Source organism: Amblyomma americanum, chromosome 1, assembly GCF_052857255.1.
Source record: "Amblyomma americanum isolate KBUSLIRL-KWMA chromosome 1, ASM5285725v1, whole genome shotgun sequence".
Taxonomy (NCBI): domain Eukaryota; kingdom Metazoa; phylum Arthropoda; class Arachnida; order Ixodida; family Ixodidae; genus Amblyomma; species Amblyomma americanum.
In genome coordinates this window covers 20,626,173-20,647,704 of record NC_135497.1, presented here as the reverse complement: position 1 = coordinate 20,647,704, position 21,532 = coordinate 20,626,173, and the positions used below count along the sequence as shown (strand labels likewise).

General features: G+C 45.9%; 1 protein-coding gene and 1 long non-coding RNA gene across 3 annotated transcripts in view; both read left to right on the top strand.

Annotated features, from left to right (window-relative positions):
- The window catches only part of LOC144131161 (uncharacterized), a 279,476-nt gene that overhangs the window by 233,423 nt on the left and 24,521 nt on the right, over positions 1 to 21,532 (top strand). The window lies entirely within an intron of this gene.
- LOC144110734 (cytoskeleton-associated protein 5-like) overlaps positions 1 to 21,532 on the top strand; it is an 80,462-nt gene that overhangs the window by 51,524 nt on the left and 7,406 nt on the right. For both annotated transcript variants that reach the window (XM_077643808.1, XM_077643814.1), the window contains exons 20-24: positions 3,518 to 3,711; positions 7,446 to 7,636; positions 8,572 to 8,751; positions 10,105 to 10,237; positions 16,418 to 16,526. In XM_077643808.1, the coding sequence (XP_077499934.1) occupies positions 3,518 to 3,711; positions 7,446 to 7,636; positions 8,572 to 8,751; positions 10,105 to 10,237; positions 16,418 to 16,526 (807 nt within the window). The remainder of the gene's footprint in view (positions 1 to 3,517; positions 3,712 to 7,445; positions 7,637 to 8,571; positions 8,752 to 10,104; positions 10,238 to 16,417; positions 16,527 to 21,532) is intronic.

Below are 21,532 nucleotides of genomic sequence, written 5' to 3'. Positions count from 1 at the left end.
TGAGTCATCTTCAGTGGTACTGCTGTCGTCGTCGTCGTTGCCGCTGCGATCCCACAGCACATCGTCCTGCATGGAAAGCCCGCACTTCCTAAATGACCGCACCACGACATTGCGTGGAACGGCCGCCCAAGCGGAAATCACCCACCCGCACATAGCCGCCAGGGAGGCTCTCTTCACGCGCCCCGTTGGCGTAAGTTCCCGCCCTTCTGCCGCCAGCCACTCGTTGTACTCACGCCGGAGCAAGCCCTTGAATGGCTTGTTAATGCCGACGTCTAGCGGCTGCAGCTGCCCCGTCAGACCGCCGGGAATCACCAGCATATCTGTATCTTCTTTTCGGAGCTCTGCCTTCACTTTCGCGGTAAGGTGGCCGCGAAATGAGTCCAGCACGAGGAAGCTCGGATTGCGATTTTTGAGGGATGCCCTTGGCCTCAAAAGCCACACCCGATGGTACCAATCAATAACTATTAAGTCGTCCTTCATAAAGCCTTTTTCATTCACTCGCACAATCACACCTTTCGGGAACATTTCCTTTGGCATAGTTTTTCTTTTGAAGACGATGTACGGTCGGAGCTTTGTGCCATCTGCCAAGCATGATACCATAACAGTGAACCGAAGTTTCTCGTTTCCTGTCGTGAGAAGTTTAACCTCGCGAGCTCCCCTCACGCTCACTGTTGTGTTGCTCGTCATGTCGAAGTAGACGGGAGTCTGGTCTGCATTGCCGATTTGGCCGAGCAGGTATCGCCGCGAAGCTTGAGGTAGTGCCTATGGAAGGCGAGAACTTTCTCCTCGTACGCAGCAGGCAGCTTCTGGCATACACTAGTACGCCGACGAAGAGAGAAGCCAGCCCTCTTCATAAATTTCGAAGCCCAAGCCCTGCTGGCTTTGAAGTCTGTTCGAAGTATTCCAGCTTCCGCAGCAAAGACCCGGCCTTGTTGCGTGATCATTTCGCATGTCACTGGAAGGGACTGATCACGTATTTCGGTGACATACGCTGCAAGCTTGACCTCCAGCTCCAGAAAGCGTCCCGACTTCGGCCCGCGGAAACCTCTTCGCTTGGAGTCGCAATCGAAAATTATGTCTCGCTGCTTCCGCCACTCCCGTACCAACCGTTCAGAAACGTCGAACTTGCGGCCCGCCGCCGCGCAGTTGTTGGTTTCTTCGGCGTAAATGATGGCCTCGCTCTTGAACGCTGCAGAATGAGCGCCGCATGCTTTTCGAACCTGGAGAGCTCATGGCGAAGAACACGGCCGGCAGTCGAGTCAAAAGCACCAACTCCAAGCACCACCAAACAAAAAGTGATCGGTAGCAGAATTGACATCTGAGCTAGTTGGTTTTTCATTTTCAAAAATTATAAAGCGCACTTAGGACAACAGACAAGAGAGACCAAACCACACAAGCGCTTACTCGCAACTGCGTGTTTATTCGAGAAACACACAAAAGGAAGAACAATCACAAACAAAACAAAAGCCATCGCGCAGGCGTGACAGGAAAAGTGCTCATACAGGTGCGTCAAGATAGCAAAACTCTCTTTCATGCAAAACCACCATAGGGTCGGCAACACACGTGTGCTGATTCTTACGGATGTGATAGGCCTCTGAAATCTCTCTGGTTAGCTGATTAGGGTGTCGGAACAAGATTTTAGTTTGGTCAAGCAAAGGCTTGCAGCCGCTGCATTTTGAACAGTGCTTAGCGAGATTAGATGAAGGCGACTTATTCAATGACAAAAAATGCTCTTGCAAGCGCACATTAAGGCAGCGGCCCGTTTGACCGATATAGGTCCGGCCACAAGAAAAGGGAATGTGATACACCACTCCTTTTGAACATCTGACATAGCGGTTCTTGTGATTCACAGTGCAGCACCGCTTTCGTTTATCACATACATCGCTGCTAGAGCGCGCAGCAACCTTCGCACAAACACTACTAACTTTCTGAGGGGCAGAGAAGAGAACATTAACACCATATCTGTTACCCACGTTTTTTAGTTGATGAGAAAACCGATGAACATAAGGTATGACTGCAATATTTTTCTTTTTCTCCTCAGAACCCTTCAAAAGTGACCTATTGAACTCTTTTACTTTTTTCAGCACCTTGCTAGAAGCTAGAAACAGCACGTCCTCTGGAAATCCAGCCAATCTTAGTCTGTTCACTTGCTCGCAGAAACTTTCCTTCATTTCGTGAGGGCACGACTTGAGCAAAGACGATCCTAGGCAGGAGACAGCAATGCCGCACTTCACAATTTTTGAGTGATTTGATTGATAATTTAAGAGTGGTTTATCAGACCTCGGAGAATACCTCCAGCACACATGATCCTGCACAAAATGAAGTTTTGTGTCAAGGAACTGCAGGCAATCGTTTGTAGGAGTTTCAAAGGTGAACTGTAATCCACGCCCATATTCTTTAAAAATCTTTGCATGAAAGAGAGTTTTGATATCTTGACGCACCTGTATGAGCACTTTTCCTGTCACGCCTGCGCGATGGCTTTTGTTTTGTTTGTGATTGTTCTTCCTTTGGTGTGTTTCTCGAATAAACGCGCAGTTGCGAGTAAGCGCTTGTGTGGTTTGGTCTCTCTTGTCTGTTGTCCTAAGTGCGCTTTATAATTTTTGAAAGTGATCGGTGTCGGGGCGTCGGCTCTTCCAGCAAACATCGGCATTCCCCAGAAGCACCGCTGTTACGTATTGCGCAACCAACTGAAATAGCGGCTCTTCCATCAGCTAGCGACACTCCCTGGCGCTGGCGCAGACTCCGCGATTAGAACAGCGGGACAGCGGCCCTTCCCGCGAGTGAAATAAAATGAAATTGGTTTTGGGGGAAAGGAAGTGGCGCAGTATTTGTCTCAAATATCGACGGAAACCCAGTTGTAAGGGAAGAGATAAAGGAGGGAGTGAAAGAAGAAAGGAAGAACGAGGTGCCGTAGTGAAGGGCTCCCGAATAATTTCGACCACCTGGGGATCTTTAACCTGCTGTACTGACATCGCACAGCACACGGGCGCCTTTGCGTTTCGCTTCCATCGAAACGCTGCCGCCGCGGTCGGGTTCTAACCCGGGTATCCTGTTCAGTAGCACTGAACCATCGCGGTGGGTAACGGTGTGCGCAGTGAAAATAAAAAATGAAAAATCCTGGCCAGAAAGCCCGAGGGATATCTGAATGCTACGCTTGGAGCCGTAGAGCAAACAAAAACATCTAACATCGTAGTAGCGTCCCTGATAGATTGTTTTTCTTGCTTTTATTGGCAGTTCAAGGTTTTGTTTCGATTATAAGTCGACCCCCCACTTCGGAATATTAATTTAAAAAAAAGGGTCGACTTACAATCGCGTAAATACGGTACACACCTAGCTGAGTCATTCAAACGCACCAACTTCACGATTGAGAGCAGTGACCTGACACACTGGCAGAGGAGACAATAATGAATACAGTTCATTATATTCACTGCCACAAAGGGCTGTCACTGAATCTTGCACTTCGTAGCAGTAACAGTCATGCGAGCCTCCCGTTTTTTTTTCTTTTTTGTTCCTGCAGAGTGCCTGGAAGAACTGTGCTTCCTCTTTGAGGTTCTGGGCCTCCCAATCTCGGAACCCACTCCTGCAGTGCTTCTCAAAGAGGTGGCCAGGCACATTTCAGACCGGGATAGCGCAGTGAGGAATGCAGCACTCAACTGTGTGGTGCAGGCCTACTTCCGCGAGGAGAAACGAGTGTTTAAGTACATTGGTCAGGTGGGAGCTCTCACTTATCTCTCATTAGGCAGTTTTAGTATTGCGTACGCAGATATGTACAAAGGGATAGCGTACGGTAAAAATAGTGTGCTTCATAGTATGCTCGTGTATGTATGTCTACGTTACACACGCTATTTCCAGAGTTTAGCGTGTGTGGCACTTGCTTTCACGAAAATGTAGTTTCCAACTTGGCTCCGCGCTTTGAAGGAAGCCTACGTGCTTCGGAGTGAATTAGTCATTGATATGCCATTTTTCAGTACGTTCGCGGGCCATAAATGAGGCATGGGGCTCGCACTTTGTCATCTTGCCTGTAATAATGCTTGTGAACGATAGAAGTTTTCTTTTTTTTATTTGGCAGGACGATTCTGCAACTAGGCTTTAAAAGGAGCGTCAGTTTTTTGACAAAAAAAAATGGTCCCTGTTTGAAGACCAGATCGTACCACTAGGCTGGAGTTATCATTGCGTCCCTGTTTGCATACACTGAACTAAAAGTGCGAATGCGGCAAACAGCGTAACGTCCCGCAGACCGCTTGCATTCTATGTACGTAATGGTGCATGCGCTATTCTAAAACTGCCTGTTCATTTGTGTGGCATAAAAGGGGGAAGAAACTTGGACACCTAATTACCATTAGCACTGATAGTGCAATGGATGAGAGCCTCGGGAGCCGTGATGCATGACCACAGAAACCATACAAGTGGAGGGGGAAGATTTTCCTTCCAACCGTGGCAGGTCGCAGCTAGCTTTTCTGTATGCCAGCCTTGACAGGTGACAGGTTTCTTTTCCTGGCAACCATCTTACCATCTGAGGAGATAGGAATTTTTCTCTTTCTGCTTTGCCACCTGCCAACGCTTAGCAGGGAGTGGGTGTGGAGACATGGATCTCTTCTTATGCTATTGCATAAAATGTGCTGTGCATTGAACTGCTATAAAATTGCACTTACCAGATAATCTGCCTTAGATTCCGACTAATTGGATTTCTTCTTTGCACCCATGGAGAAAAGTTGACCTCTAAATCATTAGCAGCATAGGTAGTGGAACTGTCAAATGATGTCTGGCTTGTGTAATTTGCCTTGCAAGGCTCGTTTAATTTTCAACGGTGCTGCAGCCCAGTATTTGGAAGGTGTTGAGGTGCAGGAGACTGAGCCCATATGTTCCATTTTTGGGGCTGGTAACCTTCTCATCTTTATTCTTTCATGCCATTTTATCTTGGAACAAATCAGAACTTGTCTTTAGAAGGAAGCTCTGGCTCTTATCAGCTATTTCACTTCTTTGGAGTGGAGCCGTACTGTTGCTAGCAGAAAAATGTGCTCAAGTTGGTGTTCCTTTATGATTTCCCCTACCTCACTTTGTTTTGAACAAGCACTGAATAAACTGCAGTAAAACCTTGATAATTTGAGCTGTGTTCAGTTTAAATCCTGAATAATGAATTTCTATGGTTTCCTATATTCCAATGTAAATTTTTAGTGGATAATTCGAACCGGCGGCCTGAACTAGCCTTGTTAACTCGGAAGATCTGGGGTGCTATGCAGAAATTCCCATTCTCGATTTTGCCGCACACGCGGCAAAGAGTGGTGTCTAGCAGAGGGACTTTCATCAATGCACCTTCCACCCCCTAGCAGCGTAACAGCTATGGCTCAGGTTGACTGTGCACCATGCCAGCCTGCGCTGTATTATTGTGAGGTGTGCTGAGGTTAGCAGGTTAGGTCACCAGCATCTCTGAGTACTTTAAGTAATCTCAGAGTTCATCCAACGAAAGGTAGCGCTTTCCTGCAACAATTTTTTGCCTGGATCTTCTTTTTTCTGGCTCAGTTAATTCAAAGGCCAACATAATTCAAATATTTTTTGCGTTCTCCTTGACTTTTAATTATCTGAGTTTTACTGCATGTGTCTGTACCAGTGTTTACGGTTCTGGGGCCACGTCTGATCTTGTTTGCTGTGCATTTGTGTTAAAAGAACATAGTCAGTATAAATTCTTCAGACAGTAAATCTAGGGTAGTCGAGCCAGCAAGATTACCTAACACTGTTTTGTACACCAGACTAGTGTGGATACGTTACCCGTACAGTCAAGCCCACATATAACGGCCCCACTTAAGACGAACCTTCGCTTATAACCTGCGTGACCGTCAAACTATACACTATTTCAATGGCAGAAAATCACATGTATAACGAACGTCATTAAGCCCTGCTGATCGGTTACAGCGAACGGACGGTGTAAACCTGGCGTCATGATGCGAGACAACCTGCCTCCGACCCCTTTGTGCGCCCGGCGCGCGGTATGTGTCCCCTCTCATCGCTGGCGTGCTGCCCTCCCAAGCACTCTCAAGCGAGCTACCCTTTCCCTGCCGACGCGCCTTCCAAGATTGCCCTCCCGCCCCTCCTCGCAACTCTGCTTCCCTCTCCTCATTCTCTTGGAAATCTTCATGTGGCCTCCGCGATCAAACGCGCCGGCGGCGGTGCCGATCGCGGAGGCTACGCTCCGTGAAGCAGGCCTTCCATGGGAGCCAAGAGGTGGCTGCACTGACACTCACGGGCACACCTCATTTGTCTCTCCGCTGCCGCTGTGCGTCTGTATCTTTAGCTTGATTGGCTTGATTGCCGCCTGAGTGCGTTGCACGTCTACCCCATCGCGTGCTTTTGTCACTCTTGTTGCGGTGCAGACGTTTCGTTGGCTTCATTCAAATCTCGGGCCCTGGTCGTAATTCGGGATGGCGGACGGGAACACTGTGCCCATTTCCATTGTATTCAGCAGTAGAGATGATGAAAACGGCCTTGGCGGATGTGACAGCAGCTGGTGAGCGTAACTGCTTCCGCAAGGCCGGCTTTGTCGACACAGTGTCTGATGCCGATCCTGATGCTTTGGAAGATGACCAGCCCGGCTGCGATTTGTGGCAGCGCGTCATCGACTCCAACATGGGGGGTCATGACATTGGTTAGAATGATTTTATTTCTGTCTATGACGAAGCCAACACCACGAAACCGTGCACGGACGAGGACATCATTTATGAAGTACAGGATGAGAGTGATGTGGGGGAATCGGATGAGGATGAAACTTCGGAGCCAGCACCCATAAGCGCGCCTGTAGCAATGGGCTATATAGAGAGCCTTAGACAGCTTGTCTATGCCAAGCGCCTCGGGGAAGAGTACGCTTCAGCTTTAAATAAACTGGAACCCTTCTTCGTTAGATGTGTGCTACAAAAGCAGATGTACATCACGGACTTTTTCGTAAAGAAGAAATTCTGTGTTTTGACAAACAACTGTCTTTAAAGCTGTGGTCCACTTACTATGAACTTCGGGATATAATTAACGGATGCCGCGTGACGCTAATGTTCTTTATAAGCGGGCTCGACTGTAGAAGTCATCTACACGTCCCATAGTTGACATACCTGCAGCATGCTTCCTTTTGTAGCTACTGCTCATCTTTACATAACGAAGGTTTCTTGCTCACAAAAACAATACTATGGGCACAAACAATTCCACACCATTGCTTAAAGTAGTCTTTGACAACTTGCAGTTTAGCCCAGGTAGCTTGGTAGTAGATTGTTAGTTTCATTTCATTTTCAGGACGTTTTCATTTCTGATGTGTGCTTGTGGCCTGCTTTTTCTTGGGCACCTTGCCAAGGCGGAACAGGAGGTGGCTTATCATTTGATGGGAAATAATCGGTATTGCATTTTTGTTGTTGTTGCAGTGTTTAAATTTCTAGTTAAAGCTTGAGGAGCATGCTGTGTTTGTGCAGCTTTCAGACAAGGACAAGTCTCTCCTGGAGGAACGCATCAAGCGAACGTCGCGCACACGCCAGGCGCCCATGTTGCCGCCTGAGGAGTCTCCTCCAATCGAGAGCCAGACACCACCACGTCCGCAGTCGGCAGTGTTTGTGTCAGCGACCACAGTGGAACCTGCAGCTGAGCCAGAGGAGGTAGTGAACAGGTATGCAGGAAATGCGCTGTTGCGCCACTTGTTCAACATGGGCTGCTGTTGTGTGACATAGTGTACTTTGCTGGTCACGTTGGATGTTATAATTGGTGGTGTATCTTAAATAAGGATGGTACTGTAATTCAGATCATGTAATTCAGATCAGCCATTGTGGGCACCAGAAGATTTGCAGATCATGCTTCTAGTCGGCACTACTGGATATGAAGATGCAAGAGGTGCCTTCTATCCTCTGCACTCAAGCACGCACATTAAAAAGGCAAATTTGCTAGGCCTGTTTGGAACCGCCACGGTGGCTCAGTGGTTAGGGCGCTCGGCTACTGACCCGGCAGAGTACCCGGGTTTGAACCCAACCGCCTGTGTGCAGTGCACAGATCCCCAGAAGGTCTAAATTATCCCCGGCACCTCTTTCTTCCTTACTTCTCTCAGTCCCTCTTTTATCCCTTCTCTTACGGCCAGTTCAAGTGTCAGCCAAGAAGTGAGACAGATCGTGCGCTTTTCGCAACTACCAATTTTGAAATTTAATTTTTAGGTCTGTTTATATTTACTAGATCCAATTAGACATCTTTATTGACCAGGCTGTTTTATGATTAGAAGAAGCTATGTTGCAGTTTTCTGTTCAATTGAATTAACCATAGTTTTCTGCACTTCTCCTTTCCTTTTGATATGTTTCAAATGCTGTTGATGAAAACACTACCTGGGAGAAAAAAAGATGGTCTGCTGGAATGCTGCAGTTTCATTTCTTTTTTCCCTTATTCCTCTTTGACAGCAAGATGCCATAGAAGCTTCGGTATGTTGGCCTCATTTGCTTATTTATGTTTCTGATCCACTGTGCAGTAACTGTGTGAAGCAGTCTGACCGTGCAGTGACTGCCATCTGATGCGTGCACTGAGGAGTGCGTCCTTGATCCTTTCTCCTGCCCCACTTCACAGGCGCCCCGAGACTGGGGCGCCCTTGGGAGCTCGTCCGCGGTCGCTGGGGGTGACCCTGAGCTCTGACTTGGAGAAGATGCTGGAGCAGGCTGCCTCCTTTGCTCTGCCCAAGGTCTTGAGCCTCCAGGAAGTGGACGTTGATGCCTACCTGTCTGAACCAGATGTACAGCTTCCCTGCAGGTGAGCCTCATCACCTTAGCCTTTGCTGTGCAGCTTTAAGCCGTTCATTTTCCTTCTCAGCATCATTGTTGCATTATACAGAAAAGGTATTGAGTCCTGTGCCATTCATGTAGAGCTGGAGAAGGTTACTGCAATCTAAAGGCAGGTTACTCTTTGGGAGCTTAAGGGAGGAAGGACGATCTCCTTCAGCCCTGTGACATCATGGACTGTGCAGCTATCTCCCAACAAGGAGCTATCATTTTTGTGTAACTGTGGAAAGTAGAGAAAGAGGCTCCTTTTGGTGATAAGGTCATGATTTTCCAACAACCAAGGCCAGAAATAGGGAAACGCATAATCAACAAAAATGCTGCATGGCTACAGCAGTCAATAACAGGGTGAAAAAAAAACAACCCTTAGTACTCTAATCCACGGGTTGGGCCTTTCTGTAGACACTGGCAGGAAAAAAAATGTGATACATGATTGGCCGAGCATCTGGAGAATGTACTATTTAGGGGTGTGCAAATATTCAAAATATTCGAATAGCAAATTGAATAGGAGGATATTCTATTTGCTGACCAAATCAAATAGTGCATGTTCTAAATTATTTGAAACGAATTGAATTTGTTTCCAGGTTTTCAAATAGTTATCAAATAATGGGCATGAAATTCAAATCAGCGCACTGTAGTTTTCTTTGGCGACTACCGTACTTACATGATTGTAAGTCGACCTGTTTTTTAAAAATTGAAAATCCGAAGTGGGGGGTCTATTTACAATCGAAACGAAAACATTGCACTGTAAATAAAAACGAGACAGACGAGATATCAGGCATGCTACAGCGGGGTTGTATTTTTTCTGCGTGGCTCTGTCGCATCGCTCTTGGTGCTGGCCTTGAGCACCTGCTATGTCAGCGCACAAAACTGGCATCCCCTCCCCGCGCGCGCGGGTGGCGGCCGATGGCGGCCATCGATAAGCAGCAAATTAATGAGGTTCCAGCGTACATATTATGTGGCGGCTTGGGTATTGACAGCTAGTGTAAACAGGGTTCGAGAAATCGAGCAGTCAGTTTCGATGCGTCCAAAATTTTAGGCACTCTTATACTTCAGCTCTGTGGGCCATGTCGTGGTGCCACGAAGAAGTCAGAATTTTCGGTCATCGACTATATTCGCAAACCCCTAGTTTTGCCTGCTCCTCCTGTACATTCTAGCATGCAAGCAGTGCCAAAAGGAGGGAAAGATCAGAGGACAAAAGTGTGATTGAGGTAGGCCTGTGGTCCCTTCAAAGCTCCATGAATGCAGAGGTGTTGTCTAGGCCTACAGGCTATGTGCAGTGAAAATCCAGATATCTAGCGTTCTTGCTGTCTTGTGTGCTGTGCAGGCGACTGGACAAGAGTGCCAGCCCCCCGAGCCATGAAGTCCGCAGGCTTACCGTTGATGCGCATTCCCCAGGCACCCTCACTTCCCAGGCGACATCGCAGGAGATCACCGTTGGGCACGAAGGCCCGGCCCAGGTACACGACATCTCTTTTCCCATGCTCTGCTGAGGTGCTTGCATACCTTTTCTCGTCAGGCATTCCAGTCATTCATTGTTTAATGTGTTGTTCTCAGTTTGTTGTTTGTCTGTACCGTGGTTCGCTGTACAGTAAAACCCTGTTATTTTAAGGTAATTGTAATGCAAAAAGTATTGAAACAAAGCTGTCTTTTTTTAATTAACTGAGCAAAGCAAAAAAAAGGAGGCCCAGGCAAAAATTTTGTTGCGACAAATTTGTTGCCCTTATTTTTTGAAAAACTTTGACATTACAGTGTTATCAACTTATTACAATACCAGTTATAACAATATATCACTATAATGTTAAAATTGTTTAGATTTCAGTTCTTCCTTTGCCCCTCTGTTAAAATAAATCAAATGTAACAATACAATTGTCGTCTCGTGACTCGTGAGGGTGTCCTGGCGATGCTGTTGAAACTGGACACTAAAAAATCCACTGGACCCGATGGTCTTCCGAATGTATTTTTGAGGCGATACGCAGAACAAATATCAGGTTGCCTAACAGACATTTTTAAACTATCATTAGCATGCGGAAAACTTCCTTCAGATTGGAAAATAGCACGTGTGGTTCCTGTGTATAAAAAAGGTGATCGACTGTCAGTTTCAAATTATCGGCCTGTTTCCATAACATGCAGTTGCTGTAAGATGTTGGAGCACATTGTAGCCGGCTACCTGCGAAAGTTCCTGAGCGATCATAATCTTCTGTCTGATTGTCAACATGGGTTTAGGCAGGGTTTATCTACAGTTACTCAGACTGTTCTGGCTGTGCACGACTTTGCGCGGGTGCTTGATATGTCCGAACAAACGGACGTGGTTTTCTTTGATTTTAGCAAGGCCTTTGATAAGGTGCCACATAATAAACTTCTCTATAAGATGGAATGTATGGGTGTGCCTTTTTTTATCATTCGGTGGGTTCAAGCATACCTTACAGACAGACGGCAATATGTAGAAATTAATAAGACCGCTTCAAGTGTTGTTAATGTTCAATCAGGAGTCCCCCAAGGAAGTGTGCTTGGGCCATTGTTGTTTTTAATATATGTTAATGATTTTGTTGCGGTCGTACCTGAAGATGTTTCTGTTAAGTTATTCGCAGACGACTGTGTTGTGTTTAAACAAATTTCATCCGAATATGACCACAGCTCTGTACAAAAAGCAGTTTTTGCCATTGAAGAATGGTGTCTTAAATGGGCTATGGAACTTAATAGGGAAAAAACTGTTGTCTTACGTATAACTAGAAAAAAGTCTCCAAGTTTTCTGCCTTACCTTATTCGCGGTAATAGGATTTTGGAAGTTGAGCAATATAAATATTTAGGTGTAACACTTGATAGTAAGTTAAAATGGTCGTCACACATTACTAATATTTCTACAGCCGCATTGAGAAAGCTATGGGTTTTACGAAGGAAGCTAAAAACTGCCCCAGCACACATGAAAAAATTGGCTTACGAAACTTGTGTGCGGTCTTTACTTGAATATGCGTCAGTCGTTTGGGACCCGTACACGAAAAAGGACATAATGGTCCTTGAAAAAGTAAATAGGAAAGCGGTTAGGTTTATATACGGAAAATACAAAAGGGAAGACTCTCCATCGCAGTTAATGATGTCAAATAACATTCCTACACTAGAAGTCCGCCGAAAGATTAATAGATTGGTATTCTTGTTTAATAGTTTAACAGGTAAAAATAAACTGAAGCTTCCGGAGTGCATTAAGCATCCTCTAGTGAGAAGGACTCTGAACGTTCTTGAACATTCACTTACTCCCCTTTTCGCCAAAACTAACAGTTTTAAATACAGTTTTTTCCCTAGAACAGTGCAAGATTGGAATTCGTTACCGGAATCTGTTTTTTCCTCGCAAAATTTTTCTGATGCGTTAAATCGTCTATTTACCTGCTAATATTGATTATATGTATGTTTTGTATACGTGTGCTGCTGATATTGTATAAGTTTATTCGTTTGGTTTATTCTTTTGGTATCCGTGCGCTGCTAACATTGTATAAGTTTATTCTTTTGGTTTTATTCTTTTGGTTTCCGTGTGCTGCTAATATTGAATAACTTTATTCTTTTGGTTATGTAACATTATATGTTCACTCCTGCTTGGGCCAAGCAGTGGCCTGCAGTATTATGAAATAAATGAAATAAATAAAATAAAATAAATAAAATAAAATAATGGATACTATATAATTCTGGTCGCCCGGAAGGTGTTTACTGCAAAAGTTACTCTGAAAGTTTTGCAAAATAAAATACTTTGAAGCGAGCGGCATGAAACTGGATATAAGTGCTGCAAATGGTCCAGTGCGGCAAAATTCGTGAGGGGGCATTGTGTGCGGCCTTTTCTTATTTTTAAATCAACGAAAAAATTCTTCACAAATTCTAGGCAGTGTACTATGCCCTGTCCTATACAAAGGGTGTAACCATAAAATTGACCAAGCGCTATCATTCATGGTATCTCCCAAAAAGAAAAGTGTCAAAAACTTGCTTCCCTCCCCCTCTTATCTACTGAACCATCCCCCAAAGTTTGTCGAATTTTGTGGAAATAAGTGGATTCATTGCACGATGAAATATAGTAAATAAACCTACCTGCATGGGGTATTATGTGGGTGCGTTCTTTGGTGTGTGTTTTTTAAAAATTTTTTTGCTTGTCCAGATATAACGATAATTGGCTGTAACGATCAAATATTCTTGTCTTCTCATTATTGTTGAATTGCACTGCACATTTAATTGCACTGTGCATTAGGTAATCAGTAAGGGTGTATGGGTATTGAAATTTTTGAATACGAATAAGAAAACAAGAATGCCTTCCAGTGTCGAATCTTATACGATAAAAGCTTGTTAATTCAAATTTAAAGTGACCAGAAAAGACGTTAGAATTATCCAAAGCTCTAATTATCAAATGACCGAGAAAAACTAACAAGAGCTGCTTGCATCATGATGAATTTAATTGGTGAATAACTGGGCCGTGGTCTCCTTTGTTTAAGATGAGTACAGCTAACAATTAGTTCTCAGATTTCCACCTATGCTTTATTGCATGCACAATATTGGGTGTGTCAAAATAGAACTGCTCCAAAATGTTGAGGGCCTCCACGGCATCCTTCACAGTGCGAAACGGTGGCAATACGGTGGAACCCCCGCCAAGCGGCTGCGTCGCGTGTGAGGAAGCTTCATTACGCGAAGGGCAAGTGGCACGTGATGAACGTGCAGTTTCAGTGGAATGGAGGATTACAAGAACCGCAAGGATGGAAGCTAGGGAAACTGGCAGCAGCGCCAGTCAACATCCGAAACTGCGCGCTGCTGGGCTCGGTTTGCTGGCTGATGTGTGGCCGATAGCTGCAGTTGGTGCAGGCTGGTGCTAAGCTCGGAAAAGTGAAACTGAAACTGCATGGTCGAACTAATGTTAGAGACCGAGCCTGCTATTTTGTGTTATGCCTGTTGGCAACAGTCATACCTGGATGTGGCCTTCCGAAGCTGTTCGAATCAACCAGTGTGAGACGCGTAGTGTCCAGTGCCATAGACTTGCATGGGTGTTGGCTGGGACCAAGCCAGCAGTTTGAATTAGTCGAACCCGGATATGTCGAACCCGCATATTTTGAATTATTAGCTATATCGAACTCAAAACATTATCCTCTTGAAAATACTATGCAAAAGTGTAGGACAGTTCCGTAGTATATCGAACTCCAGTTTCGCTGGCCATTCGATATTTCGAACGCTGCCCCGGGCCTCTGGGAGGTGCACTTTCCCGAAAGACACTTGAATTTCCGGTCACACAACGCGCGGCACGGAGGGCCAGCGGAGACGTTTGCAAGCCATGCCTCCTCGGGAAAGAGAGAAAACCAGTCGTAAGTGAGGGCAGTGCCTCCTCACTGGTGAGGGAGACGAGAGAACTGGAAAGAGCCAGGCAGTGGTTACGCCCACGGCGCCCCACGACTGGTGCAACTAGCACCAACGACGCATTTCTGTGGAGTTTTCTATTTCCCTGTGTGCCTTTGTCATTCCTCCTTTGCTGACTCCTCGACTCGACCGACGCCAGTCGACTCCATCGGCCAGTGCAGGGCTGTCGCATTTTTCTTTTACGTGTCTTTGTTTCAGTGCTCTGATTGCAGCGTGCATGACTGCTGTCATCTAATGAGCTATGGCACCTACGGATATAAAAAAGAGAAATAATCTTGAGAAAGCTTGAGGTGATCTGGCTCGTCGAGAATGGCGAAAAGAAGTCCTCCTTGGCACACGCATTCGGCATTCCGCTGAGCACTCTAAGTACACTGTTAAAAAACAAGCAGGACATCACGCTCAAAGCAGGTGAGCAAACTCACTCGGGAGCGTGTTGTGTGCGTCCTGCTGTTTTCGACAAAGTTGAGAAGGTGTTGTGTGCGTGGTTTCTCAAAGTCCGAGTGAAAAACATCCCTGTGGATGGCTCCGTGTTAATGGAGAAGGCCAAATGGTTTGCCACGGCTCTTGGCGAAAACTTATGCGGTGGCACTGGGTGGCTGCAGCGGTTTAAAAACTGCCACGGCATTGTAGGAAAAGCCATTTCAGGCGAAAGTGGGGCTGTCAGCAGCCAGGAAATGCAGCAGTGGCCTTCAGAGGAGTGGCGGAAGATCGCTGCAAAGTTTTCACCTGCCAAAGTCTTCAGTGCTGATGGAACTAATCTCTTTTAGAAAATGCTGCCAAATCAGACGTTCAATCTCCATTGGAGCTCATGTCATGGCGGGAAAGTGAGCAGAGTGCATGTGACGGTTCTGCTTGCAGCAAACATGAATGTCTCGTGCAAGCTGCGCCCGTTTGTTATCAGAAATAGTACGTCACCGCGCTGCTTCAAGTATTGCAAGCAGCCTCCCGTCCACTACGGCTGTAATAGAAAGGCCTGGATGACATGCCAACTTTTTGCTGAATGGCTGCAGGCTTGGGACGCCGAGTTGGGCAGGTCGGGCCGCCAAGTATGCCTTCTGTTAGACAACTGCTCGGTTCATCAAACGACTTGCAAGCTGCAGAAAATTTAACTCAAGTTTCTGCCGCCGAAAACCAGAGAGACTGCAGCCCGTGGACCAGGGTTTCATAAAGACTTTCAAGTTAGGCTACAGAAGGCGACTTGTTCAGCGGCTCCTTATAAACCTCTGCATGGGAAGTGATCTCAAGATGACCTGCTCGGCGCCATCCAGATGATTACCGGCACTTAGAACGACGTAAAACAGGCCATGGTAGCCAACTGTTACGGCAAGGCAGGCCTTCAAGTGGCTGGAGATGAATGTCCTGAAGGTTTGGATGATGACGATGAATGCTTGGAGGGCGCGTTTTGTGACTTGTCCCATTTTTCCGCCGTCGTCCCGTCGGAACTTACCGTTGAGGACTTCATCAATGCTGACAGCGAAGTTCAGGCTGTAGCTGACCTCGCTGATTAGGAGATTGTGGCCGGAATAGCTGGTGCCCCAGAGGGTGATTCCAGCGACGACGAAGACAACTGTGTTCCAGAAGAGATGTGCCTGTGCACAGCCGCTAAACTAGCATCAGTGTTCAGCTCATTCGGCATTGTTGCAGTGAAATGAAAGGTACCAGGCTATCGCACCTGGACAGTCTCGAGAAAGCACAGCAGTACCATGATGCCTCTGCAGAGATGTGCTCTACTCTATACCACTTCTGTAAAATGTTTGCTTGTTACACTGTAAACATTCATTATTTAGACATTTACCTGTAGATCCTGGGCACCTGTTAATCAGATACAACAGGATAACACCAAGTAACTTGAGAGAGACTGATTTTGTCTAGTTTGAGCATAGGTGCTGCTAGAGACTGTGTACTAAAGTTGGGAAGAAAAGTGTTTTTGGGTGCTGGTATTTGTGTAGTAACATTTGTTGCATGTTTGCTGGTCCAGTCAATTGCTGGCTTTCAGCACTTAGCTAGGAAAAGTGACCTGTCCAGCATTGCATTATCTGACCTTCCTGAAATACCCACTTCCTCCTCTTGTCTTTTGTCCCTCCCTCCATCCTGCCCATCATGATTGAAATTAAGTGAGCCTGAGGATGCTTAATGAGTACTTACAATAAGCATTGCTTGCAAACGCTGTAGTAAGTTTTATGCGAAGGAAATAGTTACTTTGAAACTGACTGTTGCTTTTCATATCTTCGCTAGAAGATTTACCTGCTTTGTCTTTCCAGAACACTCAGGCATTCCACCAGCCGTGCCAGGAAAACCCTAGTGTGAATACGGACTCATCTTCGTGCAACACTCCAGCGCACAATCCTATGAACGATTCCAACCACGACGGTAAGCAAGTCCTTTCACCATACAGATTTTTGGCTTTCCTGCATGGGCGCTTTTTCAACCAATCTGCCTTTTTCAAATTGCTGCTTTTTGCATGCGTGCCTCTCCTCCTCCTGCTCCCCGGTGGAAAACAAAGTCTGCTTCTCCTGCGCATGCGCAGTTCTTGTTAGTGACTAGCGGCAGCTGCTGAGCACACACCTGCCATTTGCCGGCACACTTGGTGCATCGTGGAACCCTTGCATCTCAATGTGTTTGTTTTCAACCAGTTTACGCCCACTGCCCACATGGCACCACACCTTGTGAAAAAGGCGGATTGCTAGGGTAAATATGGTAATGTTCCTTATTGGTACCTCGCCGCAGCAAATGTAGCAGTCTCTGCAGCTTCCACTTCTGTAGTGTCCAGAGTTCACACAGGCCTTGAAATCCTTGAATACTCTTGATTTTAGAAAACTATTTTTTAGGGGTGTGCGAATATTGAAATTTTCGAATACGAATCGAATACGAATATGAAGAAAAAATGACTTCGAATATCGAATATCTGTTGAGTACAAAAAAAATTTCAGAAAACGATGAGCAAGCGAACGTTGTTGCCCTTGTTTTTTTTTCAAAATAGTGTATGGTCTTTGGAACTAAAATAAACAAATCTAGACTGCCTCAGTACCATATTAAAATAGTGATGTGCACAGAAATGTATACTAACATTGTATACTTGTATACTAACATTGTATACTTGTATCCATTTAACATTGTATAGAAATGTATACTAACATAACAGTATCCAAACTATAATGAGGTCATGCAAAACAAAATCCATAAAATGACAAGACTGGCAACAAAAAAATAGTATGACGACTATTAAACCTCATTCATTCGGAGCTCAAGGGACTGGAAGAAATGCCTGGTTCATCCGAAGGCCTCTGTTAATAAAATTGCTGTGCCCCCCCCCCCCCCCCCCCGAGAAAAGAATGCTGCTGAAAATGCTGAAGATGCAGTAAGGCCTTTTGAGGCGGCTCCATAGCACTTACACCTGTAAGCCCGTGACGAGCCACCCGTTTTGGAGTGCTGGAAGAACAACACAAATGCAAGCAAGGGGCCAGGGAACACACACTGGCGTCGGAGCTGCGAGGTGGTTTAAAAAAAAATAAATGAGCCGCGCGGAGCTGGGATAGGACTATCGGCGAATGCGCGGGCCGTCATTTGAAGTTGCCGCGGGGCAGCGGTGAAGCTCAGAAAACGAAACTACGCAGCCAGGCTATTTTTTTGCCCTAGCGACAGAGGCGTTCCGATTGTTGCCGCGCCTGCCGTTACGCCGCTAAAGAGGTGAGATTTTAACAGGATCGCTTGCCCTATTGTGACTACTCGACGCGCCCCTTCAGGAGGCTCCCCCGGCATTCCGCAAGTAGGCTTTCCCGCATAGCGTAGTTTACAAAACGGGATGGCGGAAGTCACGCTCGGAGATTTATGAAGGCGACAAGACGCATTCTTCGGATGTGGGCGTTAAATATGTAACGTATTACGGAAGGATTAAAAAAGCGCGATTTCAAAAAGCGCGATTGCTCGAAGCGGGCCGTCGGCCATCTTGTTCGCAGCACGGGTGATATGTGGGAAAGCCCACTTGGGTAAATTCTCGCGAGGTGAAGCCTTGCGGCATCGGGATGCGGTCGGTCCGCGTGATAAACGGCTGAGAAGGAAGGGGATAGGACCTCTGTATTGTTTTCCTTAGTTGTTAACTAGATTATCGCCTAATTTGCCCAGATATTGTCGTTTTGCCATGGTCGAATTTATGAAAGTATGCGCAGTATACGACCGCTGGCGAGTATTCGGGAGTTTTCGAATATTCGAAAATTCACGAATATCAATTTTCGAATACGAATCGAATATCAAACATAATCGATTCGTATTCGAAGTTTCGAATATTCGCGCTCCCCTACTATTTTTAAGGGCCGTGGAAACTCGTTTCATTTGGGTGCAGTCCTTTTATACATAGAAATATTTAGATTGGCGTGAAGTAGCTCTGAAAAGCAAATTTCCACACAATGGCAAAGAGTTCAAAAACAAACCTTCGGAGGTACCAGTTTCACGAAAATACATTTTCTGCCAGGAGATTTAGACGGGTTCAGTCTTGTAGTGCAACAGTGCCCCCCACCCCAACCCCCCACGCTTAACACCCCACACCCCATTCCCCTCTTTTACTTTCCTACGGCAGTATCAGCCACATCCACAAGGGTGGAAATTTGGGCGAGTCGGTAACGATGATCCATGGTATATGGGGAGCGCAAAAACGGCACAAGGGACAAAGAAAGACGGACAACACAGGCGCTAACTTCCGACTGAAAGAAACCTAGGCGACCAAGACGAACGTGGACCGTGAGGGGAACCAGGCGCATGCGCTCGGAAAGATAAAGAAAACCAGGTGAACGAGGAACAACGGACATGCACGACTCAGTTAATCTTTAAGAAGGCTAGCTCTCTTTTTTCGACAGGGAGATAGACGGCTTGCTGACACATTTGTCTTGCAGGGCAGCGATGCGAGCTGCTTCTATAATCCCGCGAGTTAACTGATCCCGGTGTCTGGCGACGATCGAGCATTTGTCCAGATATGGCACACAACCACATTCCTTGCAGTGTAAAGCCAGATTGCTGCCAGTAAGTGTTCTCAAATTATTATTGTGGTCGGTGCTAAAATGAGAGACTTCGCGAGCACAATAATAATTTGAGAACACTTACTGGCAGCAATCTGGCTTTACACTGCAAGGAATGTGGTTGTGTGCCATATCTGGACAAGTGCTCAATCGTCGCCAGACACCGGGATCAGTTAACTCGCGAGATTATAGAAGCAGCTCGCATCGCTGCCCTGCAAGACAAATGTGTCAGCAAGCCGTCTATCTCCCTGTCGAAAAGAGAGCTGGCCTTCTTAAAGATTAACTGAGTCGTGCATGTCCGTTGTTCCTCGTTCACCTGGTTTTCTTTATCTTTCCGAGCGCATGCGCCTGGTTCCCCTCACGGTCCACGTTCGTCTTGGTCGCCTAGGTTTCTTTCAGTCGGAAGTTAGCGCCTGTGTTGTCCGTCTTTCTTTGTCCCTTGGGCCGTTTTTGCGCTCCCCATATACCATGGATCAGCCACATCATGTGGCAACCTTTGTCCAAAAGAAAAAACTTGGGGGACACTGAACGGAGTATAGACAGTAAATTTCTGCTTGCGTGTTTTCCTTCTTTCAAATGATGCGTTAGACATTAGTACACATGCATCACCCCATGGTATTCGCCTGCGGCCACTGAATAATTTATGATTGAGTTTCTTCTTGATGCTGTTTTGGTTTCATCAACTGAACAATGGTTGTGACGCATAGTTAGTTTAGTGTTTAGGTCACTTGAGCCATAAAAAAAACGGTAATATAGCTCCTGATACATTGCTTTTTGCCACTCCAGCTCTTCAATCAGGCTTACTTAAATGTTGTAGTGATTTAAAGTTGCGTGTCAGCGATTATATTGCTTTCTTTTTCATGCCTAAACACCAACTACTTTTCGCAGCAATCGTTCCGGTAATGAAACCGAAAGAGCATGAAAGAAATCCAATTATAAAATATTTAGCAGTCGTAGGCGACTACCACATGGTGATTAGTGTTTTCTAATATCTAATGCATCGTTTAAATGACAAAAACACTGAACTGAAATTCGTATACTGAAGGTGTCTGCAGTCCTGTAAGTTCACTATAGTTGTGATTATGTTAAATGGTTCCTATGGTTGCTTGGGGATCCCCTAGCACACCCTTTCACAAACATCAACACACTTGTTGTCATCACGTACTGCCTTATTGATGGGAAAAGCTTTAATATGCCAGGTTCTCAAAGGGTTAGCAGGCCCCCAAGTTTGACCTTGAGGTCAAACAAGGAAATGACACTTGCCTGTCTCACATATCTCGCTAGCCCATATTGGTTTTAAGGAAAGGAAAGCATGCCTGTCTCACATATCTTGGTGGAAGTAGGAATCCCTCTGTAAGGGAAGGAAAGGGAAATAAAGTTGGTTTTAAGAAAAGGAACTGCCTGTCTCACATTGGGCCTGTCTCACCTTGCCCCATTTCCTTTCCCCAAAAAACCAATTTCTTTTTCAAATTGGCTTTCTGAAATTATCTGCAGGGTTTGTGCGTGGTCGTTTGGAATAGGGTTTGGTTGCATATCTCCACATACGATGAGCAGTAATACACTTGTAAAAATCGCCGAAGCTATATTAAATACAGTCGCTGACCAATTTTTCGGACTTGAAGGGACCCAAAAAATTCAATGAGAGGGCTGAGTCGGGCTGGTTGGTTCATGTTGAAATGGTATGCAAACCAGCGCTGACGGACGGGACAGAAGAAGGCGAGACAGACAGATGCGCTGAACTAACAACCAAATGGTTTATTGCGAAAGAGGGGACAATATATAGCTTAGAAGGGAAGAAGAAATGCGGTGCAAAACATGATATGGCATACATTCCGGATATCATCACTGATTAAGAAAAGCGATCTCCTGTGGGAATAGAGCCACCGATGGTTGGCTTACACATGAGTTGCCTAATGCATGAATGTAAAAGGCCTCCGATATCAGGCGCGAGGTATGATCGTTATATTTGGCGATGATAGTTGTTTGGTTCAAAAATGCCTCACATTCTTCGCAATCTGCGAAATGAATGACCATATTATTTCGGCGTGACTTGTTTTCAATGTCTTTCGCGTGTTCGCGTAGCCGATCGTTGACGCACCGTCCGGTCTCTCCGATGTAGAAACGGCCGCATGACAGTGGGACCTTGTACACTACACCACAGCAACAGTTGACAAATTTGTTTCTGTGTTTCTTGTGACAAGACTTCTTTCCACTCCCCTGATTCACTCTCTTGCACAGGCCTCCCAACTTGTTCCTGGCAGAGAAAAGGAGCTTTATGCCGGCTTTGTTCACAATCTTTTTCAGGTTATGCGAAACTTGGTGAACATACGGAATACATGTTATGTGCTTAGTGTCCAGTTTGCGCGT